Below are 26,269 nucleotides of genomic sequence, written 5' to 3'. Positions count from 1 at the left end.
CCTGATCGGAGAGACCCTTCTTCCTAAGGGTTTGCCTCTCAGGATCCAAGCAGTCAGTCTCAGCTTGTTGAGATTGGGATGCTCCAGAGGTCCCTGTGTTAACAGATCTTTTCTGTCTGGAAGGGGGTACGGGTCTTTGATCGACATCTCCCTCAAGATGGGATACCAAGCTCTCTTGGGCCAGTCTGGTGCGACCAGGATCAGAGTGGTGGCACTGGTCCTCATCTTCTTTAGGACTGCCGGGATTAGGGGAAAAGGAGGAAAGGCGTAGGCCAGTTTCATGTCCCAAGTCTGGGCTAAGGCGTCTACTGCCACTGGGTTTTCGCTGGGGTTTAGCGAGTAAAAACAGTCCAGCTGAGAATTCCCCCTGGACGCGAAGAGGTCTATTTCTGGATAACCCCATAGCTGGCAGACCTGTCTGAAAACCTGTTTGTTCAGATTCCATTCTCCCGCGTCGATCCTGTGACGGCTTAGGAAGTCGGCTCTCGAGTTCTGAGACCCCTTTAGATGGGTTGCTGAAATGGACCGAACTTCCCTTTCTGCCCATCTGAAGATCTGATCTGCTAGATCCTGAAGGAGCGGGCATCTGGTACCGCCCTGTCTTTTCAGATAACATACCGTAGTAATGTTGTCGGATAGGATCCTGACGTGCTGATCCTTGAGGAGATGTTTGGCTGCTCTCAGAGTCTTCAGCACTGCCTTCAGTTCCCGGTAGTTTGAGGATCTTATCTTGTCTTGAAAGACCCAGGAACCCTGGAAGAGATGCTGGTTCACATGCCCCCCCCCCCAGCCATTCAGACTTGCGTCCGTGGTGACGATTATGGCTGGAGTCAAATTCCACGGGACTCCTTTCTCCAGATTCCCTGGTTCTGTCCACCAGGACAGGGATTTTATCACCTTTCCCGATATTTTCATCCTGGAGTTCAGAGAACGGTGATCTCTGTTCCAAGCTGTCAAAACTGCATTCTGGAGGGTCCTGGAGTGGAACTGGGCCCAGGGTACTATTGAGATGCAGGAGGTCATCAGTCCCAGGATCTGCATGGCTTCCCTGATTGAGTGGGTTTTCCTCTTTTTGAACAACTCTATCTTTTGTCTCAGATTGGTCTGTTTTCTCTCTGGAAGAAAGGAGTGTTGTATTCTTGTATCCAGGAGAGTGCCTAGGAATTCCTTTCTTGTGTCCGGAATCAAGTCGGATTTTGGGTAGTTCACGATCCACCCCAAGTCCTTGAATAGGGCTAAGGTTTGATGGATTTCCCCCAGTAATTTTTGAACCGAGTCTGCTATCAGCAAGAAGTCGTCCAGGTAGGGCACGATTGTAATTGCATTCTGGCGAAGGAAGGCCATCATTTCGGATACTACCTTTGTGAATAGGCGGGGGGCAGATGAGATACCGAACGGCAGGCACTGGAACTGGTAGTGAGAGGTCTCCTTTCCGTACTTGACCGCAAACCTTAAATACTGTTGGTGTTGGGGATGTATGGGGATGTGGTAGTACGCATCCTTGAGGTCCAATGTGCAAAGGTGAGCACCTGGAGGGATCAGAGGAGTGGAGGATTTTACTGACTCCATCTTGAACCTGTAGTACGTCACCCACCTGTTCAGAAACTTTAAGTTGACGATTGTCCTCACCGACCCGTCTGGCTTCTTCACAAAGAAAAGTCTTGAGTAATGGCCTGTGAACTGCTGGGGAGGAGGAACCTGGGTGATAGCTCCCAGAGCCAGGAGGTTTTGAATATGTGACCTTAGTTGCTGTTGGAGGAGAGGGTATTCGAAATAGGTCACCTGGAACACCTGGGGAGGAGGAGTTCTGAAATCTATCCTGAAGCCGTCCCTGATGGAGTCCAGGATCCATTGATTGCAGGTAACTCTCTTCCATCTTTCCCAAAAGTGACGAAGTCTCCCTCCCACTGGTCTGGCGTCATGGTTTCCCTGTATTGGTGTTGGGGTTGAAGAGGAAACCCCTACCTCTACCCTTGGGGTAGCTCCAGCGGCCCGATTTTCCTTTCCCTCTATAGGCCCTGGTCTGATTTTGGCCCGAGGGTCTCCGAAAGGGCTGGGGTTTTTTAGGCTTCTCCTCAGGGAACCCCTTCTTGTTATCTGCCGCATTCTGGAGAATAGAGTCCAGAACTGGGCCGAACATAAATGAGCCAGAGAACGGAATGGAGCAGAGTCTGTTCTTTGACGCTACGTCCCCAGACCAGGACTTGAGCCAGAGGGCCCGTCTAGCGGCGTTAGTCTGAGACTGGGACTTGGCTGCGAATCTAATGGTCTCCGCTGAGGCATCCGCCAGGAAACTAGAGGCCATCTTTAGAAGCGGGAGAGACTCTAGGATTTCTTCCCTGGATGTTCTTGCCCTGAGGTGACTTTCCAGTTGATTAATCCCTAAGATTAAGGCTCTGGAAACCGAAGTAGCTGCAATGTTGGTATTAATTGCGGTTGCCCCTGACTCCCAGGATTTTTTCAACAGGCCGTCTAGCTTCCTATCCATGGGGTCCCTTAGCTGTGACGAATCCTCAAAGGGTATTGAGGTTTTTTTCACGACCTTGGCCACCTGGATATCTACTTTGGGAACCTCGTCCCAGAGGTTAGTGTCCTTTGGGTCAAACCGCAGACGATTTTTAAAATCCCTGGGAATAAAGAGCTTCCTTTCGCCGTCAGCCCATTCCTCTGTGATGAGATCTTTAAGATTTTCATTTACTGGGAAGACCTTCTTTCTCCTGACTTTAAGACCCCCAAACATCTCGTCCTCCACCGAACGAGTCTGTTCCTCCTCCTCAATAGCCATGGTCTGTCTAATGGCGGTGAGCAGGGAATCTAAGTCCTCAGACGAAAAGAAGTATCTCCTCTGCTCATTCTGATGGAGGGACTCTATGTCGTCATTGTCTGAGACACATAACCCTTCTTCCTCTGAGTCAGAGCCTGACTGGATCCTGGCTTTTTTGGAGGAGGGGGGGGAAGGAGGAGGGGGTGTCTGGCTAGAGGTTGCCGCTTGCACCTCCTCTCTTACAATATCCCTTAGATCTGAGAGCAGGGATGCCCGTTCGTCCTTCATAATTTTGGAAATACATTCCGGGCATAGCTGCTTCTTATATGACTCTAGAAGCTTTGTCTGGCAGGTCGGGCATTTCCTGCCCTTCTTTTTGGGATCCCCATGAGGCCTGTGCCCTGGTTCCTTAGAAGTCTAAGAGAAAGGGAGGATAAGGCCATTAGGGAACTGCTGAGCAAAGGACCTATCCCTGTACGAAGTATGCAAGTGACTACTTACAGGGGCCTGGACGGGGGAGTCTGAACAAGATTCAAGCTTGCTGGACGCCTGGACCTCCATGATGCAACCTACCAGGCTGCCATCTGGCGTCTTAAATAAGATTTAGGTGACTTACCGGTCCGCCCGTCGCCGCCTGACTCCGCCTCCACTTGCTCTTTCCCAGGGGGACTTATTCCGGGGAAGAGTCAACCCCCAGGACATGCGAGACCACCGGATCGGCGTGTCTCCAGCATGCTGATGCGCGTCGCCATTACTTCCTGGTGACGCGTAGTGGCTTCCGGTCACGTGAGCGCGGCCGGGAACTGACGTCAGAGGAGGCAGGAGCCGAAGCCGAGCCCAGAGCTCCGATGGGGAGAAGCGGCAACAGCGTCCCCGATTCATGCGGCCGGCCAGAGAGAGAAACTGGGACTTAACCAGGGGACCGCTTCCCAGAGTGGTGCTGGTTCGGGGGCCTGCCGGAGTCTGAAGAGGAGAGGTAGGAACCCCCCGACCAGACTCGCCCCCGTTCCCTATCTAACTTACTAGGAGAGAGCTGTCTAACTACTCCTATCCCTGTTGGGACAGGAAGAACACTGGAGCAAGGGGGTGGGAGGGGCCCTTTAAACTGTCTCTCTTCCTGTCCCAACAGAAACCAGTAAGGACATCCTCCATGGGTGCTGTCATGGAGGACGTCCTGGAAATCCCACTTATTAAACCTTACAGGGCACACCTGTGAAGTGAAAACCATTTCAGGGGACTACCTCTTGAAGCTCATCAAGAGAATGCCAAGAGTGTGCAAAGCAGTAATCAAAGCAAAAGGTGGCTATTTTGAAGAACCTAGAATATGACATATTTTCAGTTGTTTCACACTTGTTTGTTATGTATATAATTCCACATGTGTTAATTCATAGTTTTGATGCCTTCAGTGTGAATCTACAATTTTCATAGTCCTGAAAACAAAGAAAACTCTTTGAATGAGAAGGTGTGTCCAAACTTTTGGTCTGTACTGTATATATATCTTTTTGGTAATGAAAAGTCTAACTGATCATACTGCTAAACCTGAACTGCATTCATCGGTGTGCCTTATCTTCCTTTTTTTACATAACACTGGATACATTTTAATGAAGCAATAAACTAGCCCTGAAAATATCTAATCATGTTAGCCAGTATGACGTTCCCTACACATTGGTCATTCTTTTCTGCTTCAGCTGGTTACCATAGTATGTTACTGATACTTTACCTGTCAGGATGGAAAGAAGATCTCAGTCTCATCCTTATAACTCGCAGTTTGTGTTTTGGTCCAATGAGGGAACCGGTGGTAAACATTAAAGAAACTTTTGAAATCTCTTCAAGCTCCTTATCAAACTTGGCCAGTAAGGTAACTTCTTTATTTTGTTCATATGTGATAGCATCTCTGGAGAAAAAAAATAAACATAATAAAAGGTTAATGAACTCAAATGGGACCATGGCATCCTAGAGGTAAAAAACCCAGAAGCACACTTCCCAAGCAGGAACGCATTCCCCTCGCTGAGATGGGAGAAGGCGTTCCTTAGTAGTAACAGGCCACAGCCTGTACAAGGTGTCAGCACTGCATTGAAATATACAGAATATATATATATATATATATATATATATATATATACATACACACTGCTCAAAAAAATAAAGGGAACACTTAAACAACACAATGTAACTCCAAGTCAATCACACTTCTGTGAAATCAAACTGTCCACTTAGGAAGCAACACTGAGTGACAATCAATTTCACATGCTATTGTGCAAATGGGATAGACAACAGGTGGAAATTATAGGCAATTAGCAAGACACCCCTAATAAAGGAGTGGTTCTGCAGGTGGTGACCACAGACCACTTCTCAGTTCCTATGCTTCCTGGCTGATGTTTTGGTCACTTTTAAATGCTGGCGGTGCTTTCACTCTAGTGGTAGCATGAGACTGAGTCTACAACCCACACAAGTGGCTCAGGTAGTGCAGGTAATCCAGGATGGCACATCAATGCGAGCTGTGGCAAGAAGGTTTGCTGTGTCTGTCAGCGTAGTGTCCAGAGCATGGAGGCGCTACCAGGAGATAGGCCAGTACATCAGGAGACGTGGAGGAGGCCGTAGGAGGGCAACAACCCAGCAGCAGGACCGCTACCTACGCCTTTGTGCAAGGAGGAACAGGAGGAGCACGAGGAGCACTGCCAGAGCCCTGCAAAATGACCTCCAGCAGGCCACAAATGTGCATGTGTCTGCTCAAACGGTCAGAAACAGACTCCATGAGGGTGATATGACGTCCACAGGTGGGGGTTGTGCTTACAGCCCAACACCGTGCAGGACGTTTGGCATTTGCCAGAAAACACCAAGATTGGCAAATTTGCCACTGGCGCCCTGTGCTCTTCACAGATGAAAGCATGTGACAGACGTGACAGTCTTGAGACGCCGTGGAGAACGTTCTGCTGCCTGCAACATCCTCCAGCATGACCGGTTTGGCATTGGGTCAGTAATGGTCTGGGGTGGCATTTCTTTGGAGGGCCGCACAGCCCTCCATGTGCTCGCCAGAGGTAGCCTGACTGCCATTAGGTACCGAGATGAGATCCTCAGACCCCTTGTGAGACCATATGCTGGTTGTGTGATTTTGTTGTCAGCACATTCAACTATGTAGTAAAGAACAAAGTATTTCAGAAGAATATTTAATTAATTCACATCTAGGATGTGTTATTTTTGTGTTCCCTTTATTTTTTTGAGCAGTGTATGTATATATATATATATATATATATATATATATATATATATATATATATACACACACACACACAGAAGGACGCGGCTTCGCACGGGTTTATTTCATCTGCGGATGTGGCAGGGTTAACATACATGCTTTATGAGACATGTTATCTAAAATAAATGCAACTAAACGCATTAAGCAATTGCTTTTCAATGGCTTCTGTTTCAAGATAGCGCGATGAGTTAGGAAATTTGAGAGAGTTAAGAGTGTGTGTGTGTTACCCCTGCTACATCTGTATTTAATTTTATGTTTCAGTGTGTCGTAAAAAGATATTGACCGTTTCCCCCATAAAAGTGACTTCTACAGTACCTGCCCCTTTAACATTGACCTCCACAGTGCCTACCCCTTTAACATTGACCCCCCACAGTGGCCGCGCGGAACAAGGTGCCTGCTCAAATCATTGAGCAGGCACCCTGGGACAATGAGCTGGGGTCCCGTGTCAATTCAGAACTGAGGTTTGCAGCTTTTACGGGAGTTGTGGTCGGAGGTGCCATCGGGTCCCCGTGCGGCTGTAATGGGGAACCGATGGCATGGAAGGCAGCGCGATGCCTTACTTAGGCATCGGCCCTGCCTTCCGGTGAAGAGCCTGTGAGATCCAGCCCCCTGAATCTCACAGGCAGGAAGCTGTATGAGTAATGCACACTGTATTACTCATACAGCCAATGCATTCCAAAACAGAAGTATTGGAATGCATTGTAAAGGGGATTAGACCCCCAAAAGTTGAAGTCCCAAAGTGGGACAAAAAATTAAGTGAAAAAAAAGTTTAAAAAATTAAGTTTCCCCCCCAAAAAATTAAGTTTCAAGTAAAAAAAAAAAAAAAAAAAAAACAACACAATTTCCCCCAAATAAAGTTAAAAAAATTGGTAAAAAAATAAAGAAAAAACTAATATTAGGTATCGCCGCGTCCGTATCAACCGGCTCTATAAACATATCACATGAGCTAATCCCTCAGATGAAAACCGTAAAAAATAAAAACTGTGCTAAAAAAAACATTTTTTTGTCACCTTACATCACAAAAAGTACAACAGCAAGCGATCAAAAAGGCGTATGCCCACCAAAATAGTACCAATCTAACCGTCACCTCATCCCGCCAAAAATTTGCCCCTACCTAAGACAATCGCCCAAAAAAAAAAAAAAAATATGGCTCAGAATAGGGAGACACTAAAACATCATATTTTTTGTTTTAAAAAGCTGTTATTGTGGAAAAGTTAAGTAAATTAAAAAAAGTATACATATTAGGTATCGCCACGTTCGTAATAACATGCTCTATAAAAATATCACATGACCTAACCTCTCAGGTGAATACCGTAAAAAATTTAAAAAAACACGGTGTAAAAGAAAAAAGCCATTTTTTGTCACCTTACATCACAAAAAGTGTAATAGCAAGCGATCAAAAAGTAATGCGCACCCCAAAATAGTGCCAATCAAACAGTCTTCTCATCCCGCAAAAATCATACCCTACCCAAGATAATCTCCCAAAAACTGAAAAAACTATGGCTCTCAGACTATGGAGACACTAAAACATGATTTTTTTTTTGTTTAAAAAATGAAATCATTGTGTAAAACTTACATAAATAATTTTTTTTTATAAATATTAGGTATCGCTGCATCCGTGACAACCTGCTCTATAAAATACCACATGATCTAACCTTTCAGATGAATGCTGTAAATAACAAAAAAAACCCAGCTATTTCTTGTTACCTTGCCTCACAAAAAGTGTAATATAGAGCAACCAAAAATCATATGTACCCTAAACTAGTACCAACAAAACTGCCACCCTATCCCGTAGTTTCTAAAATGGGGTAAGTTTTTTGGAGTTTCTACTTTAGGGGTGTATCAGGGGGGCTTCAAATGGGACATGGTGTCAAAAAACCAGTCCAGCAAAATCTGCCTTCCAAAAACCGTATGGCATTCCTTTCCTTCTGTGCCCTGCCGTGTGCCTGTACAGCAGTTTTCACTACCACATATGGGGTGTTTCGGTAAACTACAGAATCAGGGCCATAAATATTGAGTTTTGTTTGGCAGTTAACCCTTGCTTTGTAACTGGAAAAAAAATATTAAAATGGAAAATCTGCCAAAAAAGTGAAATTTTGAAATTGTATCTCTATTTTCCATTAATTCTTGTGGAACGCCTAAAGGGTTAACAAAGTTTGTAAAATCAGTTTTGAATACCTTGAGGGGTGTAGTTTCTAGATTGGGGGTCATTTTTGGGTGGTTTCTATTATGTAAGCCTCACAAAGTGACTTCTGACCTGAACTGGTCCCTAAAAAGTGTTTTTTTTTAAATTTCTGAGAAATTTTAAGATTTGCTTCTAAACTTCTAAGCCTTGTAACATCCCCAAAAAATAAAATGTCATTCCCAAAATGAGCCAAACATGAAGTAGACATATGGGGAATGTAAAGTAATAACTATTATTGTAGGTATTACTATGTATTATTGAAGTAGAGAAATTGAAACTTAAAAATTTGCTAATTTTTCCCAATTTTTGGTAAATTTGGCATTTTTTTTATAAGTAAAATTATTATTTTTTTACTCCATTTTAGCAGTGTCATGAAGTACAATATGTGACGAAAAAACATTCTCAGAATGGCCTGGATAAGTCAAAGCGTTTTAAAGTTATCACCACATAAAGTGACACTGGTCAGATTTGCAAAAAATGGCCTGGTCCTTAAAGTGAAAATGAGCCCGGTTCCTAAGGGGTTAACAGTGTCTTTCACAGTAACTGCCCCTTTAACAGTGACCGCCCCTTTAACAGTGACTTTCACAGTGACCACCCCTTTAATAACAGTGACCTCCACAATGCCCGCCCATTTAATAACAGTGTCCTCCACACTGCCCGCCCCTTTAAGCAGTAAGAAAAATGGCTGGGTTGTTATGGAAACCTGGAGTAAAACTGTTTATAGCAGTTGGGATTTGAAGAGAAAGACTTGCAGGCTTGTATTGGCTAATGTGGGTAATTTTTTGGAAATATCTCAGGAACGGTATGTCCTAGAGAACTGAGCCCCGGTCTAAAACCTTCCTGGACACCTGATGTATCTGTGTGCCAAATTTGGTGAAGATCGGTCCAGTCGTTTGGTCGCGCATAAAGAACGTCCCAACAGACGTCTAGACAGACAGACACACATTATATTATATATATATATATATATATATATATATATATATATATATATGTATAGATATATAGATATATATATTAGATATATAGATATACACACACACACACACGTCAGTTACGTTCAGAAAACCTGAAAATTTGTCTTTACCCTTATACGCTTAAAATTTGGTTAGACATCTTTAAAGGGCTTCGTCACCCCTTTTTTTTGGCTACTTAAATTCCTTATACTGCAATCTATCAATATATAATGCTCTTACTCATTTTCATTCAGTAGTTTAATAAAAAAACTGACTTTTATAATATGTAAATTACCTCTCTACCAGCAAGTAGGGCGGCTACTTGCTGGTAGCAGCGCATCCTCCTCTCATAAAGACACCCCATCCTCATGTTGATTGACAGGGCCAGCGAACGCGCTCGTCCTCTGACTGGCCCTGTCTGCAATTCAAATCCAGCGCCTGTCTTTATTCGGCGCAGGCGCTCTGAGAGAAGGAGGCTCGCCTCCTCAGCACTCCCTCAGTGCGCCTGCACCGATGACGTCACCGAAAGAGAAGACGTCATCGGCGCAGGCGCACTGAGGGAGTGCTGAGGAGGCGAGGATGCGGCTGCTACCAGCAAGTAGCCGCCCTACTTGCTGGTAGAGAGGTAATTTACATATTATAAAAGTTTGTTTTTTGATTAAACTACTGAACGAAAATAAGTAAGAGCCCTATATATTGATATATCGAAGTATAAGGAATTTAAGTAGCCCAAAAAAAAAAAAAAAAGACTTTAGTGGGGTGACAGAAGCCCTTTAACACTTGAGCAATACTAAAATAAATTGCAAAGCACAGCCTATAGGCTGATTTTAATTAGTATAGCTATAAAGCTGTAGCCTACTCTCCCTGTATGTATTGAAGGCCATTTGGCACCAGGTAGGGTGGAATACAGAGTGGGGCTCAGCATGCTAGTGGAACCTGCATTCCTTGATCAAAATGGAGGCCGGCACCAAAGAGGTATTATATAGTATGGGTTCGGCATGCACGAGGAGCCTGCATCCCCTGAATATAATGGAGGCCATTTGGCTGCATAAGAGGCATAATATAATGTGGGCACAGCATGCATGTGGAACCTGCATTCCCTGAATGTAATGGAGGCCAGTATGGCACCAGTTAATGTGGTATTTAGTATTAGGTTCCCGTCTTACTGAGATCGCCTTGACGTTTAGCAGACGGGCCCAAATAATTTTGTACAAAACGATTTGCCAAGCATCTCAAATTTATTAGCGTAGCATTTGAACCAGAATGCTTTCTATTACTTTGGCATTATTGTACTTTATTTGGTTTGCAGAGTGCTGTTGCATTGTACATTTTTTTGCCTTTGTGCTTTAAGCCATGGCAACGCGCATCTGCGCACTGGATGTGCTGACTGACCCCCAATTTTTCTTCACAGAATTGCTGTCACATGTAGCAATGATTTGTACTACTTACTGGTCAAGCTTTGATTCTGTAACATTTCCTGATGTAGACTCAAGCTTGATGGTGATGTATCCACTACGTGGTTCAGCATTTAATGTGATGAACTCCAAGAAATAATGAAATACTGAAAGAAAAAAGAAAAATTTATATCATTGACCCAGCCAACATGCAATAGAATCTAGACCTGGGAGTTAAGACGATGGCAGTGGCCATTGTTTGTCTTTAAAGAAATATTTTCTGGTCTAAAAGGACTCCCTATACCAACTTTTCTCCCTAAAGAGGAACTTTATGCAAGCTCCAGAATCACCTCTACTGAGATGCAGCCACTCTTCGGCACCTCGTATAAACATAGCCCTAAAAATGTCAAGTGAACGGGATTAGCTGTAGTACAAAGCAAAATGACTGCTCCTACGTGAGGCTAGTTTCAGACTATAACTTGCCTTATCTTTATGCATTCCGGCATTACTGGATGCTTAAACATCGCTGTCCAGCAGTGTTTTTCTTCTGGCCGATTATCGGCATATTTGCTGGATTGTGAACGGATCTCCACTGGTCCTCATTACAGTTAATGGGGCTTGAAGGCTTCGGGCAATGCCGGAATGACATGAGATTCGCCAAGCGCTAGTTGGAGACTAGCCTTACGTAGGAGCAGTCATTTTGCTTTGTACTACAGCTAATCCTATTCACTTACCGTTTTTAGGGCTATGTTTACACAAGGCGCCGAACATCCTACCGGATTCTAAATGCTGGTGTGAAACTAGCCTAATCAAAAGGATCTATTGAGCTTGCATGAGAGCTATGGTCCCTTTATGATGATGACGACTGGGGAAGGGGGGGTCTTGGTGGATGAACCCCCAGTGATCAAATCTATGGATAGCCAAACATTATAGTCCAAGAACACACTTTTACATGATCATTTTACTCATTCTGATGTGTACGTTATTTTCATCTTGTGTATTTCAGCAACCCACAGGTGGAGAGCTAGGAGGAGGGGAGTGGTAGTTGTGCAACTGTCCTAACTCCAACATTCCCTGGGGCCATACAGTGAATGGAGAGTGCATCTTTTCTTCCCTAGGGTCACACTTTTAGGGGCTCTTGCCTGATGTTGACTGGGAAGCCATTGATTTTAGGTATATGGGTGCAAGGCAGGAAGGCAGAAGTAGGTAGGGCCCAGCAAATTAATGCAATGACCACATCCGTTTGGTTGCAATAAATAACGCCATTGACTGAATAGATAATGGAAGTTGCAGTACATATAGCAGCAATAGGCACAGTTCTGAGATGTATTACAGAGTAGAATCTTCCCAATAGCTGTGCATCCGCAGTAACAATGCTGGTAGTAGTCTTCCTTGAGTCTCACTGTAAGTTCACTTTGCAATCTTCCCAAATAAGCACAGGCGTGCAATTCCATTCTTATTAGCTCTTTCTACAATTCCCAAGCTGTTAGGTGGAGATCTTTGATCCAGGTGGCCAGTCCATCTCAAAGTGTGGTGGGTGCCAAAGCAATATTCCACAAGATAGAGGAGACTGCCCGACATACCGATAAAAAGTACCCATAGTACTGCCAGGTGGTTGAATCAGACTGCATGCATTTTATTAGAGGTTGCTGGCCCTTTACATGATGAATGCATTATATTTTTTTTTTGCCTTTCCGTTACTTTCCATTCTGTGAAACCTATAATATATATTTCCACAATGAAGACTGAGGGGGAATTTAGTATAGAATTTGTTTCTAAAACAGTAAACATGAGCAGGAGTCATTGCAGGTTGGTCTCCCCCGGGCTTTCGGACAGTGCTTTTGAGGAAATTCACTTACACAGAAATCAGTTACTTCCCTCCTCATCTTAGTCACGTATTACTCCCTTCCATCAGCCCCTTATTATCCTCCTGTCTATAGGCTGGAAAGAAGGAGGCAGAGGAAGGACAGCAAGGCAAATCATACACATGAAATATCTGACCCAATCTAGCTCTCCCAATCCGCCCATACACATGCATGCTGCTCAATCAAATGAAGTGTGCATGTGTTGTGAATGGAGAGAGGGGAAGAAGCTCATGTCCGACTCCTCTGGCACCTCGTATAAACATGGCACCCAAGAACAATTACATCGGGCAATTGAAATCTAACTGCACAACCTTATCTCCTTTGACATCTGCCACTGGAGGAGGCGCAGGAGGCCCCCATACGATGGTTGAGGGTCCCGCCAAAATTGGTGGGTTTGAAAGACATTTTTCTAATGTGCCATCTTAATACATTGTTGCTGGATAAGACTACACAGGTTTTTTGTAATCTGTAACCATGAGGACATTTTGGCCTGTATAAGAACTGAAGACAAAACGGCTTCATTCTTTTTAAAAATTAAAGCTATTTAAAAGTTTTTATTTTATTTTAGAGGAGATAGAGAAAGCTTCAAGATTCTACATATGGCGCTCAATGAAGAGAAAAGTTTATAATATACGGTCTGTTTGTTTGAGCATATCTAGAGCTAGAAAAGGGATTACATATTTAAATTTTTTATATAAGGGCCGAGTGGGTTTGAAAAAAAAAAAAATAAAGCAAAAAAAAAAAAAACATTCATCTAAGCAGTCCCCCACTGTAACCATTTTGCTTACTGTATCCCCACTGGTTTCCATTTATCTGGCCATCTGGTCTGGGCTCAGTGCACAAGAATTGCCAAGAGATGCCTGCTCAGCCAATCACTGTCTGAGCCTGGTCACCACTGTGGTCACTGATTGGCTGAGCAGACATCCCCTCTCACATTCTGTGTGTTGAACTGTGACCAGGAAGTGGAGACCAGCGGTCCTCCAGTAAGCATTTGATCGGCAGTGGTGAGGTGAGTAATGCTTCTTTTAAATTTTTAAGCTATTCTACCTTATATGTAAAAAATGTAATCACTAGGGACATCCTATTTAATATATATAACTATTCCCTGTTCATGCGTTTTTTTTTTACCTAATTATGGACCCCACCATAATAACCATTTTAAGCAGGGTGTAAATATCATTTTACGTGTTCAATGTCTCCCATTGAATTCCTTTATATAAAATACAATGCTCCCCTTGCCGTGACTTACTATCCATTCACTGAATGACTACTTGTACATCTACAAGCCTAGTTCTGTGCTTTCTGCAATTATATTTGTATGTTTACTGCATTTTCTCTAAATCAAGGTCAAGTTGTTCACTTGTTCTCTTTGTTATACGAGAGATGCGGGCTTAGCCTGTCCCTGGAGTGGCGGGGATAATTCTGTTTTGTGCGCCCCGGCAGCACAGGAAAGATGAAAGATCACTGCACAACCAAGAGAACAAAAGCAGCTCTGACCACACAACAGTATTTAAATAGGTCCCTCTGTGAAAAGAAATCCGTGTCTGAAGAGCAGGGATCAGCCCCAACTCTGCTACAACAAAGAATTAGGCCAAAGCGGAAGACAAAACGTGTACCCTGAGCAGCCCTTCTTCCCAGCATTATTATTCACGGCTCACAATGCTCAGTCTAAAGCAATTAGTGTTCCAAGCAAATGTCGTCAACTTCCCCGAGCCACTATTATCTCAGTCTGACAGCTTTTATTTTATGCAAATTCAATTTCACTCACTGCAAAATGGTTTCTTCGAAGCCGTGTCAAAATAAGCTTTCGTCACTGGAGGATTCTTCGCCACCAGATAATCTTTCCACTTATCAGCATAAAAACCTGTAACAAATACGCAAACAAAGCCATTAGCTGCGCAGTGGATGGCAGTCTGCATCAAGCATATTGTATGGTCAGCAACTATACAAAACAACTAAATTCAGCTGTGGTCAGTAGAAAATAAATATTTGTACATTTTTTTTTAGGGCTTATGCCTTTTTATTCTCAGCCTGCAGTCACCACTAGAGGGAGCTAAGGAGCATACTGCAGACTATTAGTCATTGAACTCAATAAAGGCAGTATGCACCGAGCTCCCATGCTCCCACTAGCAGCTAACATGTTTTAAATCTATGTCAACGTAGGGATTTTGGGGCCCTGGATCAGAAAAAAAGAAATGGCAACATCTTTAAAGATATATTAACCCCTTCCGAATTAGTCTCCTGTATACAGTACATTGATAGCGCAGGCTCAAAAGCTGATCCTGCGCCTTCAGCGGGTGTCAGCTGTAACATCTGCTAATATTGGAGGTAACTGTTTAACCTCCTAGATGCAGCTGTCAATAGCAACTACATCATCTAAGGGCTTTGATAAGGTATAACGATAGCCATGAACCCCCATGGTTGCCAAATTAAAGCCTTATAGGCTCCCTGCATATTGCTAACAGAGCTAATAGGCTGCAATACACATAAACTGCAGTGTATTATACTAGCGATTGAGCCCCCTAGTGGTCACCAAAAATGTTACCAAAATGTAAAAAAATAAAATCAAATAGTAATGAATACATGGTTTACAACTTACAAGTAGTAAGTAATGGACATTTGTCAGCATGACCAATCCTATTAAACCAGGCATACTGGCTGATAGGGTACATCCTTCTGGGCAAAAAAATACCTTTCTTATGTTGGGCCGCTCATGAGCAATTTAACTTTTAATGATTATGCACATGAGAAGTTCAGTGCACAGAAGAGCAAGCTTGAGCCCCTTGGTGTACCTTAACTCCTTTCCCCTTGATTGACAATCTCGTATCTCACCTGGCCCAGTAATTCCATGTCTGTAGTACTTTTACTTCTCCAGCAGTGTGGATGACCACTGGGCATGCACGGATAACATCATCCTCCACCCAGAAGAGAAGATGGTCATTAGAGGTCACAACCCTCCCTGATGCAGTGGACGTCTTCTCCAAGAAAAGCCAAGTATCTCTTCTTCTGCGAGGATGATGACATAATCACCTGTGCAGTAGAAATCTGCTCTGCTGGGAAATCTGAAGCAGATGTACTGTGCATGAACCAACTTTGTCAATCTATGGCACAGAGACGGGATTCCTGGGCCAAGTGAGATGTCTGACACTGTCAAAGGGGTGAAGGGAGTACCAATAGCTACACAGAAGTGGAGCTAAGGCACACAAAGGGAGCTCGTGCCCAAAGCTTAGTGCACCAAACACCTAGCTAGCATAATCAATATAAGTTATATTCCTCATAAAAGGCAGATTAACATAACAAACATATGTTATCGCTTAGCAAGATCAACCCCAGCAGGCATTGTACATGGTTTAATAGAGTTCATCCTTCTTACAGTTGCCCTTTAAATAAGACCAAAAAAAATTGAAAAATTACACTAATTTGCTTTCATATGTCAAAAAATAAAGAAAAACAAACATAATTAGAATCTCCGCTTTCTTCATAGCCTAACCTATTCATCACCATGAACAATTAAAAACATCCAAAATTAAATGGAATAAAAAGTTATCAAAAATATATACAACAAAGTTGGCACAAAAACAAAAACTACAGCTCTCACACTGTGCTATTGATAGAAAAATAAACCTCATGCCACTCTGCCAACAACAAAAATTTAAGTTATGGTTTTTGGAATGTGACCATGTAAAACAGATCTGAAAAAAAGGTTAGTTCTTAAAAGGGAATCTTTCAGCAGTTTTATTCTGCTAGGTTCTTACATTTCCAGCTCATGCTGGTGAGTCCTGATATTCATGAGCTTTTAGCTTTCTCCACCTTCTGCTACAGATTTTTTTCTAACTAAATCAGCAGCAGATGGCGGAGAAAATCAGGAGCTCATAAATATGGGGACTCATTGGCATGTGCTGAAGCTTTTTAATACAAGATTTTAGAAAAACGCCTGAGTCAATTAAAGGGGTTCTCCAGGCTTTTAATATTGATGACCTATCCTCAGGATAGGTCATTAATATCAGATCGGCGGGGGTCCGACACCAGGCACCCCCGCCGATCAGGTGTTTGAAGAGGAGGCGCACGCCGTGCCAGCGCTGCCTCCTCTTCACCGTTTACCTTCTCGCCGTCGCCTCTGCAGTGGTGAGCAGGTGTAATTACACCTAACCGCCCCATTCATTTCAGTGGGACGTATCGTTCCCATATACTTGTATAGGACGCGCCTCCTCTTCAAACAGCTGATCGGCAAGGATGCCGGTTTTCAGACCGCCGCCGATCTGATATTGATGACCTATTCTGAGGATAGGTCATCAATATTAAAAGCCCAGCGAACCCCTTTAACCCCTTAAGGACACGGCCATATTTCCCCTTAAGGACCAGGCCATTTTTTTGCAAATCTGACAAGTGACACTTTATGTGGTGATAACTTTAAAAAATTTTGACTTATCCAGGCCATTCTGAGATTGTTTTTTCGTCACATATTGTACTTCATGACACTGGTGAAATGGAGTCAAAAAAATTCATTTTTATTTATAAAAAAATACCAAACTTACCAAAAGTTTGGAAAAATTTGCAAATTTCCAAGTTTCAATTTCTCTACTTCTATAATACATAGTAATACCTACAAAAATAGTTATTACTTTACATTCCCTACTTCATGTTTGGATCATTTTGGGAATGACATTTTATTTTTTGGGGATGTTACAAGGCTTAGAAGTTTAGAAGCAAATCTTGAAATTTTTAAGAACTTTTTTCAAAAACCCACTTTTTAAGGACCAGTCACTTTGTGAGGTTTACATAATAATAGAAACCACCCAAAAATGACCCCATTCTAGAAACTACACTCCTCAAGGTATTCAAAACGGATTTTACAAATGTTGTTAACCCTTTAGGTGTTCCACAAGAATTAATGGAAAATAGAGATAAAATTTCACTTTTTTGGCAGATTTTCCATTTTAATACATTTTTTTCCAGTTACAAAGCAAGGATTAACAGCCAAACAAAACTCAATATTTATGGCCCCCGATTCTGTAGTTTACAGAAACACCCCATATGTGGTTGTAAACTGCTGTACGGGCACACGGCAGGGCACAAAAGGAAAGGAATGCCATACTTTTTTTGGAAGGCAGATTTTGCTGGACTATTTTTTTGACACCCTGTCCCATTTGAAGCCCCCCGAAGCACCCCTAGAGTAGAAACTCCAAAAAAGTTACCCCATTTTAGAAACTACGGGATAGGGTGGCAGTTTTTTTGGTACTATTTTAGGGTACATATGATTTTTGGTTGCTCTATATTACACTTTTTGTTATTTACAACATTCATCTGACAGGTTAGATCATGTGGTATTTTTATAGAGCAGGTTGTCACAGACGTGACAATACAAAATATGACAACTTTTTTGGTTGTTTGTTTCAATTTTACATAACAAAGCATTTTTTTTTTTAAATGATTCTTTAGTGTCTCCACATTCTAAAAGCCATAGTTTTATTTATTTTTTGGGCGACTGTCTTGTGTAGAGGTTTTTTTTTTTTGGGATGAGATGACGGTTTGATTAGCACTATTTTGGGGTGCGTATTACTTTTTGATCTCTTGCTGTTGTACTTTTAGTGATGTAAGGTGACAAAAAAAATGCTTTATGTAGCACAGTTTTTATTTTTTATGGTGTTCATCTGAGGGGTTAGGTCATGTGAGATGTTTATAGAGCCGGTCGATACGGACGCGGCGATACCTAATGTGTCAACTTTTTTTTTTACAAATTTTTTTTACTTTATTTAGGGGAAATGACATTTAGTTTTTTTTAAACTTGAAACTTTCAATTTTTGGGGGGGAAAACTTTATTTTTTTCAACTTTTTTTGAAAGTTTTTTGTATTGGAATGCATTGGCTGTATGAGTAATACAGTGTGTATTACTCATACAGCTTCCTGCCTGTGAGATCCAGGGGGCTGGATCTCACAGGCTCTTCACCAGAAGGCAGCGCCGATGCCTAAGGAAGGCATCGCGCTGCCTTCCATGCCATCAGGTCCCCATTACAGCCGCATGGGGACCCGATGGCACCGCCGCAAACCGCAGGTCTGAATTGACACAGGCCCCACGCACCCCCCCCCCCCCGCGCAATGTCCCAGGGTGCCTGCTGATTGGTTTCAGCAGGCACCCAGTTCCGATCACAGCCTGCCGCGCGGCGGTGATCGGAAGTACACATGACGTACCGGTATGTCATGTGTCCTTAAGTACCAGGACATCATGCCGTACCGGTACGTCATATGTTCCCAAGAGGTTAAAGAACGTGCCCCAGCATTTTGCTGAGGAGATCTGTCACTAGTTTGTGTTGCCCTTAGTCAGGACACCATAAAACTGGTGACAGATTCTCTTTAAGACATTACAGACTCACAGAATTTTGGACCTAGAAATTATCTGATGATAAAAGCCAAGATTCAAATGGGCTTGTTACAAAATCCAAACATTAGAAAACCCATTTATGTGATTTATGCGCAACATCAAAATTCATTCATCAATTATCCATCATATCAGGTGTGAATATAAAGAAGAATACGAATAATTCACTGTACCTAAAACTGGGCAGCTGAGCGGTGCAAACTCCTGGCAATCCACACATTTTCCAATTCTATAATCTCTGTAATTTTCACAGGGAAATGTCACAACGCTACAGGACTCTGTCAAGGAAGATATGTACAGAAACACGGAGCGCTGGTGGTCACACTTGAAGTATTCAGAACCTGCACAAAACAGAAGTTTAGTCAGAGGTCGAGTAAAACTCAAGTTAGATTTTTTTTAAATCTTAGTATATAAAAATTCGTTTTTTGTCACTGAAGTACGCAGATAGGCAGGAGGAAGTGGGGGTGGCTGGCCAAGAGGGGTGCACCACCAGGTAAGGGAAAGAGGGGGGCAGCCGAAGGGCCATGGGCTGAAGGGAAGGGGTTAGGTTAAGAAATTTCACTTTGGGGAGGGGGTGGCGCTGTTTCAGTTTTCGCCTCAGGCAGCAGAAAGGCTAGATGCACCCCTGTGGCCAAGGACAGGTCAAACGAGGTCCCCAGCTTTGCCACGCAGGACCAAAAAAAACCATATACTGGTATTCTACTTCACAGCCTCTCGGAACCCCCTTTATTTGTTATTTCTACTGTTTACCTGGAGAGGGGAGCCCTGCACAGGGTCAAGACACATAATAATACAAATAGAATGGGCACTCATATATCCAGTTCACAAGATGGGCAAAACGACTCAAACAATATATTAATAATATGTCAATTTATTAATTTATTTAGGACAGTATAAAAGCGGATGGGTAGCGATAATATTATAACCATACGCAATAGGTAGTAAGACCTAAACCATAGCTGTGTCCCCAATACAGAATATTTAAAACTCACATAAAATATATATTAAAAAGGCAATTCATCCACTGTTATAGCTAATAGAAACTGGAAAACCGGTCCGGCATATATGAAAAAACTAATATAATTCTGTTATCTAGAACAGTGGTGCAGCAGATATATCTCCAGAATATATATTTGAATAAATAAATAGACAATAAACGTGTGAATATCAAAATTAGTAGTGATAGTGCATGGTATAAAACATTAGTGCATATAGTGAAATACCTGTAGAATAAATATATTAAATAAATAAATATATAAGTGTACAATTAATTAGTGAATATATATATAATAAATCTCTGGAGAATCAACATTAATAAATAACTTGTTGCATCCCACTGATAGTTTTATTCCTAGAAAACAGTCTTTTGCTGTTGGAGCATATAGCCTGGAAATCGGCTTGGTCCGCGCAATTTACCAGGAGTATAGTAGATTTCAACAGAGTCAGCCGCAACAATTGTAGCAAGATAATTTGAGAAGTAATATAAATGTATCCACAGTAATGTGCCAATGATTGTGCAACAGCACCAGATTACTCACGTACAGTCCTACTCTCACCGTGGCGTCCCACGTGGTAGAGATCCGGGGTGAGCTTGTCTTTCAGTAGCGCAATCAAAATCTGCTAGGTTTGTCTACTAGCAGTGGTATGTCCACCCGACTGTGGACGGGAGTGCTTCGTTGTAGCACACTGCAGAGCTGCGTCAGGTTTCTCTGATTAGAATGGGTGTAATAGGAATTAAAGCTGGTATTTCATCAGGTCCAGTTGTTCCTCACCAGACGCGTTTCGAAGGCTAGCTGCCTTCTTCCTCAGTGGCCACTGAGGAAGAAGGCAGCTAGCCTTCGAAACGCGTCTGGTGAGGAACAACTGGACCTGATGAAATACCAGCTTTAATTCCTATTATATATTGGACTGAGAAAGCGCTTTCTAAAGGACAACTCTATTGCGGTTTCCAGGAGCAACTGAACTGCGGGTTTTTCTGGATGCACTATACTGATTGACGGGTGAGATCCTCACCACCAGTACTGATCCAGACAGGTGGAACACCCATTCTAATCAGAGAAACCTGACGCAGCTCTGCAGTGTGCTACAACGAAGCACTCCCGTCCACAGTCGGGTGGACATACCACTGCTAGTAGACAAACCTAGCAGATTTTGATTGCGCTACTGAAAGACAAGCTCACCCCGGATCTCTACCACGTGGGACGCCACGGTGAGAGTAGGACTGTACGTGAGTAATCTGGTGCTGTTGCACAATCATTGGCACATTACTGTGGATACATTTATATTACTTCTCAAATTATCTTGCTACAATTGTTGCGGCTGACTCTGTTGAAATCTACTATACTCCTGGTAAATTGCGCGGACCAAGCCGATTTCCAGGCTATATGCTCCAACAGCAAAAGACTGTTTTCTAGGAATAAAACTATCAGTGGGATGCAACAAGTTATTTATTAATGTTGATTCTCCAGAGATTTATTATATATATATTCACTAATTAATTGTACACTTATATATTTATTTATTTAATATATTTATTCTACAGGTATTTCACTATATGCACTAATGTTTTATACCATGCACTATCACTACTAATTTTGATATTCACACGTTTATTGTCTATTTATTTATTCAAATATATATTCTGGAGATATATCTGCTGCACCACTGTTCTAGATAACAGAATTATATTAGTTTTTTCATATATGCCGGACCGGTTTTCCAGTTTCTATTAGCTATAACAGTGGATGAATTGCCTTTTTAATATATATTTTATGTGAGTTTTAAATATTCTGTATTGGGGACACAGCTATGGTTTAGGTCTTACTACCTATTGCGTATGGTTATAATATTATCGCTACCCATCCGCTTTTATACTGTCCTAAATAAATTAATAAATTGACATATTATTAATATATTGTTTGAGTCGTTTTGCCTATCTTGTGAACTGGATATATGAGTGCCCATTCTATTTGTATTACTATTGTTCTTTGGTGATTGGGTACAACACCTGTTTGGTGCACCTGGCCATCTTAAATCGGAGGTGAGCCGTCCTTAACTCTTTGTTTTACTAATCAAGACACATAATACCAAAGGGATGGGACCAACCATTGCTGGCTCATCATTCATTCGCATGGGCTGACTTTACGGCCTGTAACCATGACATGGGTTTATTCGTAATATTAAAGGAATGCTAAACATATATACACAAAAAATAAAAATGTCCCAGCATTTTCTCCTTTAATCTCTTTTTGGCTCCTCCAATTGGTAGAGTTAAAGGCACGCGGGGGATCAACAGTTCCTGTTCTCGCTATTGCAGTGATTCCCAGTGCACATTGCAAATCTTCTCTGCGGATTCCCTTGTCCTGCACAGTCCACCAGTCAACTGTGTTAATCCAAGGTAAGGCAGGTCAGCTCCAAGTAGAACGTATATGCGGAGCAGGGGTGCACCTAGCCTTTCTGCTGCCTAAGGCGAAAACTGAAACAGCGCCCCCCCCCCCCCTCCCCAATGCCAATTTCTTAACCTAACCCCTTCCCTTCAGCCCATGGCCCTTCGGCTGCCCCCCTTCTTGCCCCTACCTGGTGCTGCCTCAGGCGATCGCCTCATTGGTGGTGCACCCCTATGCAGAGTGTGCCCCGGGCGGTGACACCGCTAGCTCACTGACAGCACTTTCTGTGACGTCATTGCTAGACCTACGGCTACGGCCACAGGATCCTACATGTTTCGGAAAAAGCACTTTCCTGTGTGGTTCCAAAAACTGCTATTTATGTATCCATACGCTTCTCACCTAACCTTGGACCATCCTTCTTTACCAATGGCCAAAAAGTCATGATGATCATAGTTGGGATGTTTCATCTCTCCATAAATAAATCTCAGTTAGATTGAGGTTCTTCAAACCCAAATATCTCCACTTCACAATTCATTCCCATTGGGGCCAAGGAATTCAGGTTAAAAATCCATGTCTCTGCTTTAGACATGATTTGGATAAAATCCCCTCCTCTCTGATTTTTGTTCCCGTTTCTAATCCACACACTGAACTCTTCATATTGACCTTTATGGTTTCCTTGCTTGGATGGTGGACGGCCTTCCGATTCCCTTTCAATATTCTATACATGCTTCAGTAATCTTAGGGTCTTTTAGTTCTTCCAATGTATATTTTATTGCAGGGACAGGTTAATGCATACATTTCCCCCTTTGTCTGACATGTAATATGTTATTCAATGCTCTTCGTGTATGCACCTTCTATACCTTCTATACCACTAATTTTTATTTGTCTTTTATTTTCGGTGTATTGCCCACTCCTACACCCCCTTCGTTTCTTCTTTTCCCGGACGGAAAAACATCCTGTTTGACAGCCGTTTTGATCTTCCCTTTTCCCGATTATTCCGGGATTCTATTTCTTTTTCTTGTTTTTTTTTTCTCAATAAGCCCCATATCCTACGTTCATTTTTTCTTAATATAACTTTATAATGGTCAACACACAGTTTTTATGCTGCAGAGCTTCAAATCTCCACACATTATAAAACTGTGGCTGCCTGCATGCACCACTAGAAGAAGTATATATTGTATACATTTACCCAATTATAAAACAGTAGGCAGTAATATCAGAAGCCCCCACTAGTGGTGGATGCAAACAACCCAGATTTTATTATTTCAATGGTCACTGGATTAGCCTACAATTTTGCTTAAATCTATACTACAGGTAAATATAATAAACTTTGTAACATATCTTATCAGAAAAATATGCCTTGCTCTTGAGTTTATCAGCTATCCCACCACCACTAATTTTGTAAACTAACTTTCTTTCTGAAATTTGAGAGATATCAGTTTTGTGAGATGATGACAGACTGCCTGTTCACTGAAGAATCAGATTACATAGAAGTCTATGTAGAAAGGAGAAGGAAAGACAAAATACAGAGATAAACAGGGAGACAGTCACAAGACAGGAATGAGTCAACAGCTAATAGTAAGTTTTATATCTTTCCCTAAGTACTTTATTCACATCTATACTGCCCAGTACTTCTATGTAATACCCTATATGCTGCTTCTGAGTGATTCTGCATGCGTGAGAGAGAGTTAGGAAGCATAATCTGCTGTCTCCATGTGTAGTCTATGATGAGACATCATTACGTCTCGTCTCCACCCACAAGCTCAGAGACAACTGAGAATTAGAGATACAGCATGCAAAGTTTAAAACTACTAAAAATTACATATACTATATGAGTCATATAAAAAAAAACCGCCAGATATAGTGCCTTAACTCGTGTATGCACATATGGAGGCTTATTCTGAAAAGTTTTTCGAAAAGTTTAGGTGTGCTTTAACTCTAGGTCTATGCATGGGATTTGGAGCAACCGTATGAATGAGTCTGCATCTGTTCCGCAATTTTGTGGAACAGGTGCGGACCCATTAATTTCTATGGGGCTGCAAAAGATGCGGACAGCACACCGTGTGGTGTCCGCATCCATAGTTCCGTTACGCGGCCCTGCAAAAAAATAATAATAATAGAACACGTCCTATTTTTGTCCGCAATGGTGTACAAGAATAGGCATTTTATAGGATAGCGGCGGCATGTGCAGTCCGCAAATTGTGGAAGGCCTGTGGGCTAGTATCCGTGCCATGTGAATGTAGCCTTAGAGGAACAAAACTGTGACCAAAATAAAGTTATATTAAGAAATTAATCAGCATAGAGTACTGGACCTACAATGACATGATGCTAAAATTTGAGAGTGCTGGAAGCAAATGGATTTACCTGACAATATGGTTTTTGGACAACCCGGCTGATCAGTTCCTCCATTGGGGTAGAAATCAATATGTCCTAAATTTTCCCGATAGCCTAGAGCTGTAAATGAGATAAACCATGTTTAAAGTAAAAATATGACCTAGATTGTGATTTCATGTGAAAGAGTGCAGAAGGGTCCAACAAGGGAGTGTCTATGCTCCAGCTATACAGATGAACCTTATAATGAATTATGAACCAGGTCATCAATAACGAGTGACCAGTTGATATATTCTAGCAATATGCAGCAACTTGCAATGAACAGAATTAGTTTGTTGACAAAGTGAATTAAATGTTAGGGTTGTACTCTCTAAGGCTACTTTCACACTAGCGTTTTTGCTGGATCCGGCAGGGTTCTTCAAAAACGCTTCCGTTACTGATAATACAACCATCTGCCTCCGTTATGAACGGATTCGGATGTATTATCTTTAACATACCCAAGACGGATCCATCATGAACTCCATTGAAAGTCAATGGAGGACGGATCTGCTTGCTATTGTGTCAGAGAAAACGGCTCCGTCCCCATTGACTTGCACTGTGGGTCATGACGGACCCGTCTTGCTCCGCATCCCAGGACGGAAAGCAAACCGCAGCATGCTGCGGTTTGCTCTCCGGTATGAGAACGGAATGCATTTTGGAGCGCTCCGTTCTGTTCAGTTATGTTTTGTCCCTATTGACAATGAATGGGAACAAAACTGAAGCGTTTTTTTCTGGTATTGAGACCCTATGACGGATCTCAATACTGAAAAATATTAACACAAGTGTGAACGTAGCCTAACTTTTGCAAAACTGCGACTCTCAGCATGCCCCACAGAGGGTCCATGCATGCTGTAAAGAGAGCCACAGATTGGACATTTTAAACATTCACATAAGTATCTTTAAAATTTTATATATCTGTTCGTGCGTTTAGGAAAATATGCAGCTAGAGAAAATGTAAGTAAACGTGAGCACGGTCAATAAATTAAATTGTAATCGACTCATTGACTCCTATTCTCTTGAATTTCTTCAGAGACCATCTCTGTCTTATCTAAGCATTTTATTCAGGAAATTATAGGTTGTATATCTTTCCCTCCCAGTAATGGTGAGACAGCACAGAAAATACAAAAATGATATATTGCTTGCAAAGCTAGTGACAAATTTTTCAATTCCTTTGGAAAATCACAGAAATTTTGATGGTCGGTGTAAACAGTCTTGACTGGCTTCACTAGATGTTTTGTGTCTATTTTATGAAAGCAGTAACGATATAGTAGATGTATGGGTTAATGATAGATTTCCAAAATTAGCAGTAAGATAATTCACAAAGTGATATAAAACATATAAAATGGCATCATTTTTTTAGTAATCCTGGCGCAAGCGGCCGCAATGACATCACCAGGACCTCCTGTGCTGACTTTCATGCGATGACGTGAAACACATGGAGGTCACCGTGATGTTATCGAGACCTCCTGCACATTCTATTGCTTCATAGGCTTCAGGCCTGAGGTCTATGAGGCTTAACGGCAGCCAAAGGCTCCAATACCCTGCCGTAAACTGCACCCCCCCAGAGGCAGATTGCCCGCCTGAGGCCAAATGCTCATCTCACCTCATGGCAGATGTGGCCCTGCTGAGAGTCCTTGGTTGGAGAACAATTAGGGAAGGCACAGACTATGCATGAAGAGTATCATATGCCAGTCAATGCTCCTCTGGGTTTCTGGGA

The 26,269-nt window shown here is 42.3% G+C and overlaps 1 protein-coding gene across 1 annotated transcript in view; it reads right to left on the bottom strand.

Moving 5' to 3' along the window:
* The window catches only part of LIPI (lipase I), a 49,410-nt gene that overhangs the window by 3,267 nt on the left and 19,874 nt on the right, over positions 1-26,269 (bottom strand). The window contains exons 5-9 of the mRNA XM_040423234.1: positions 24,547-24,636; positions 18,970-19,137; positions 14,189-14,284; positions 10,611-10,722; positions 4,485-4,658 (exon numbers count right to left, since the gene is read on the bottom strand). Coding sequence (XP_040279168.1) covers positions 4,485-4,658; positions 10,611-10,722; positions 14,189-14,284; positions 18,970-19,137; positions 24,547-24,636 — 640 coding nt within the window. The remainder of the gene's footprint in view (positions 1-4,484; positions 4,659-10,610; positions 10,723-14,188; positions 14,285-18,969; positions 19,138-24,546; positions 24,637-26,269) is intronic.

This window comes from Bufo bufo, chromosome 3 (genome assembly GCF_905171765.1).
Source record: "Bufo bufo chromosome 3, aBufBuf1.1, whole genome shotgun sequence".
Classification (NCBI taxonomy): Eukaryota; Metazoa; Chordata; class Amphibia; order Anura; family Bufonidae; genus Bufo; species Bufo bufo.
This window is presented reverse-complemented; position numbering and strand designations above follow the sequence as displayed.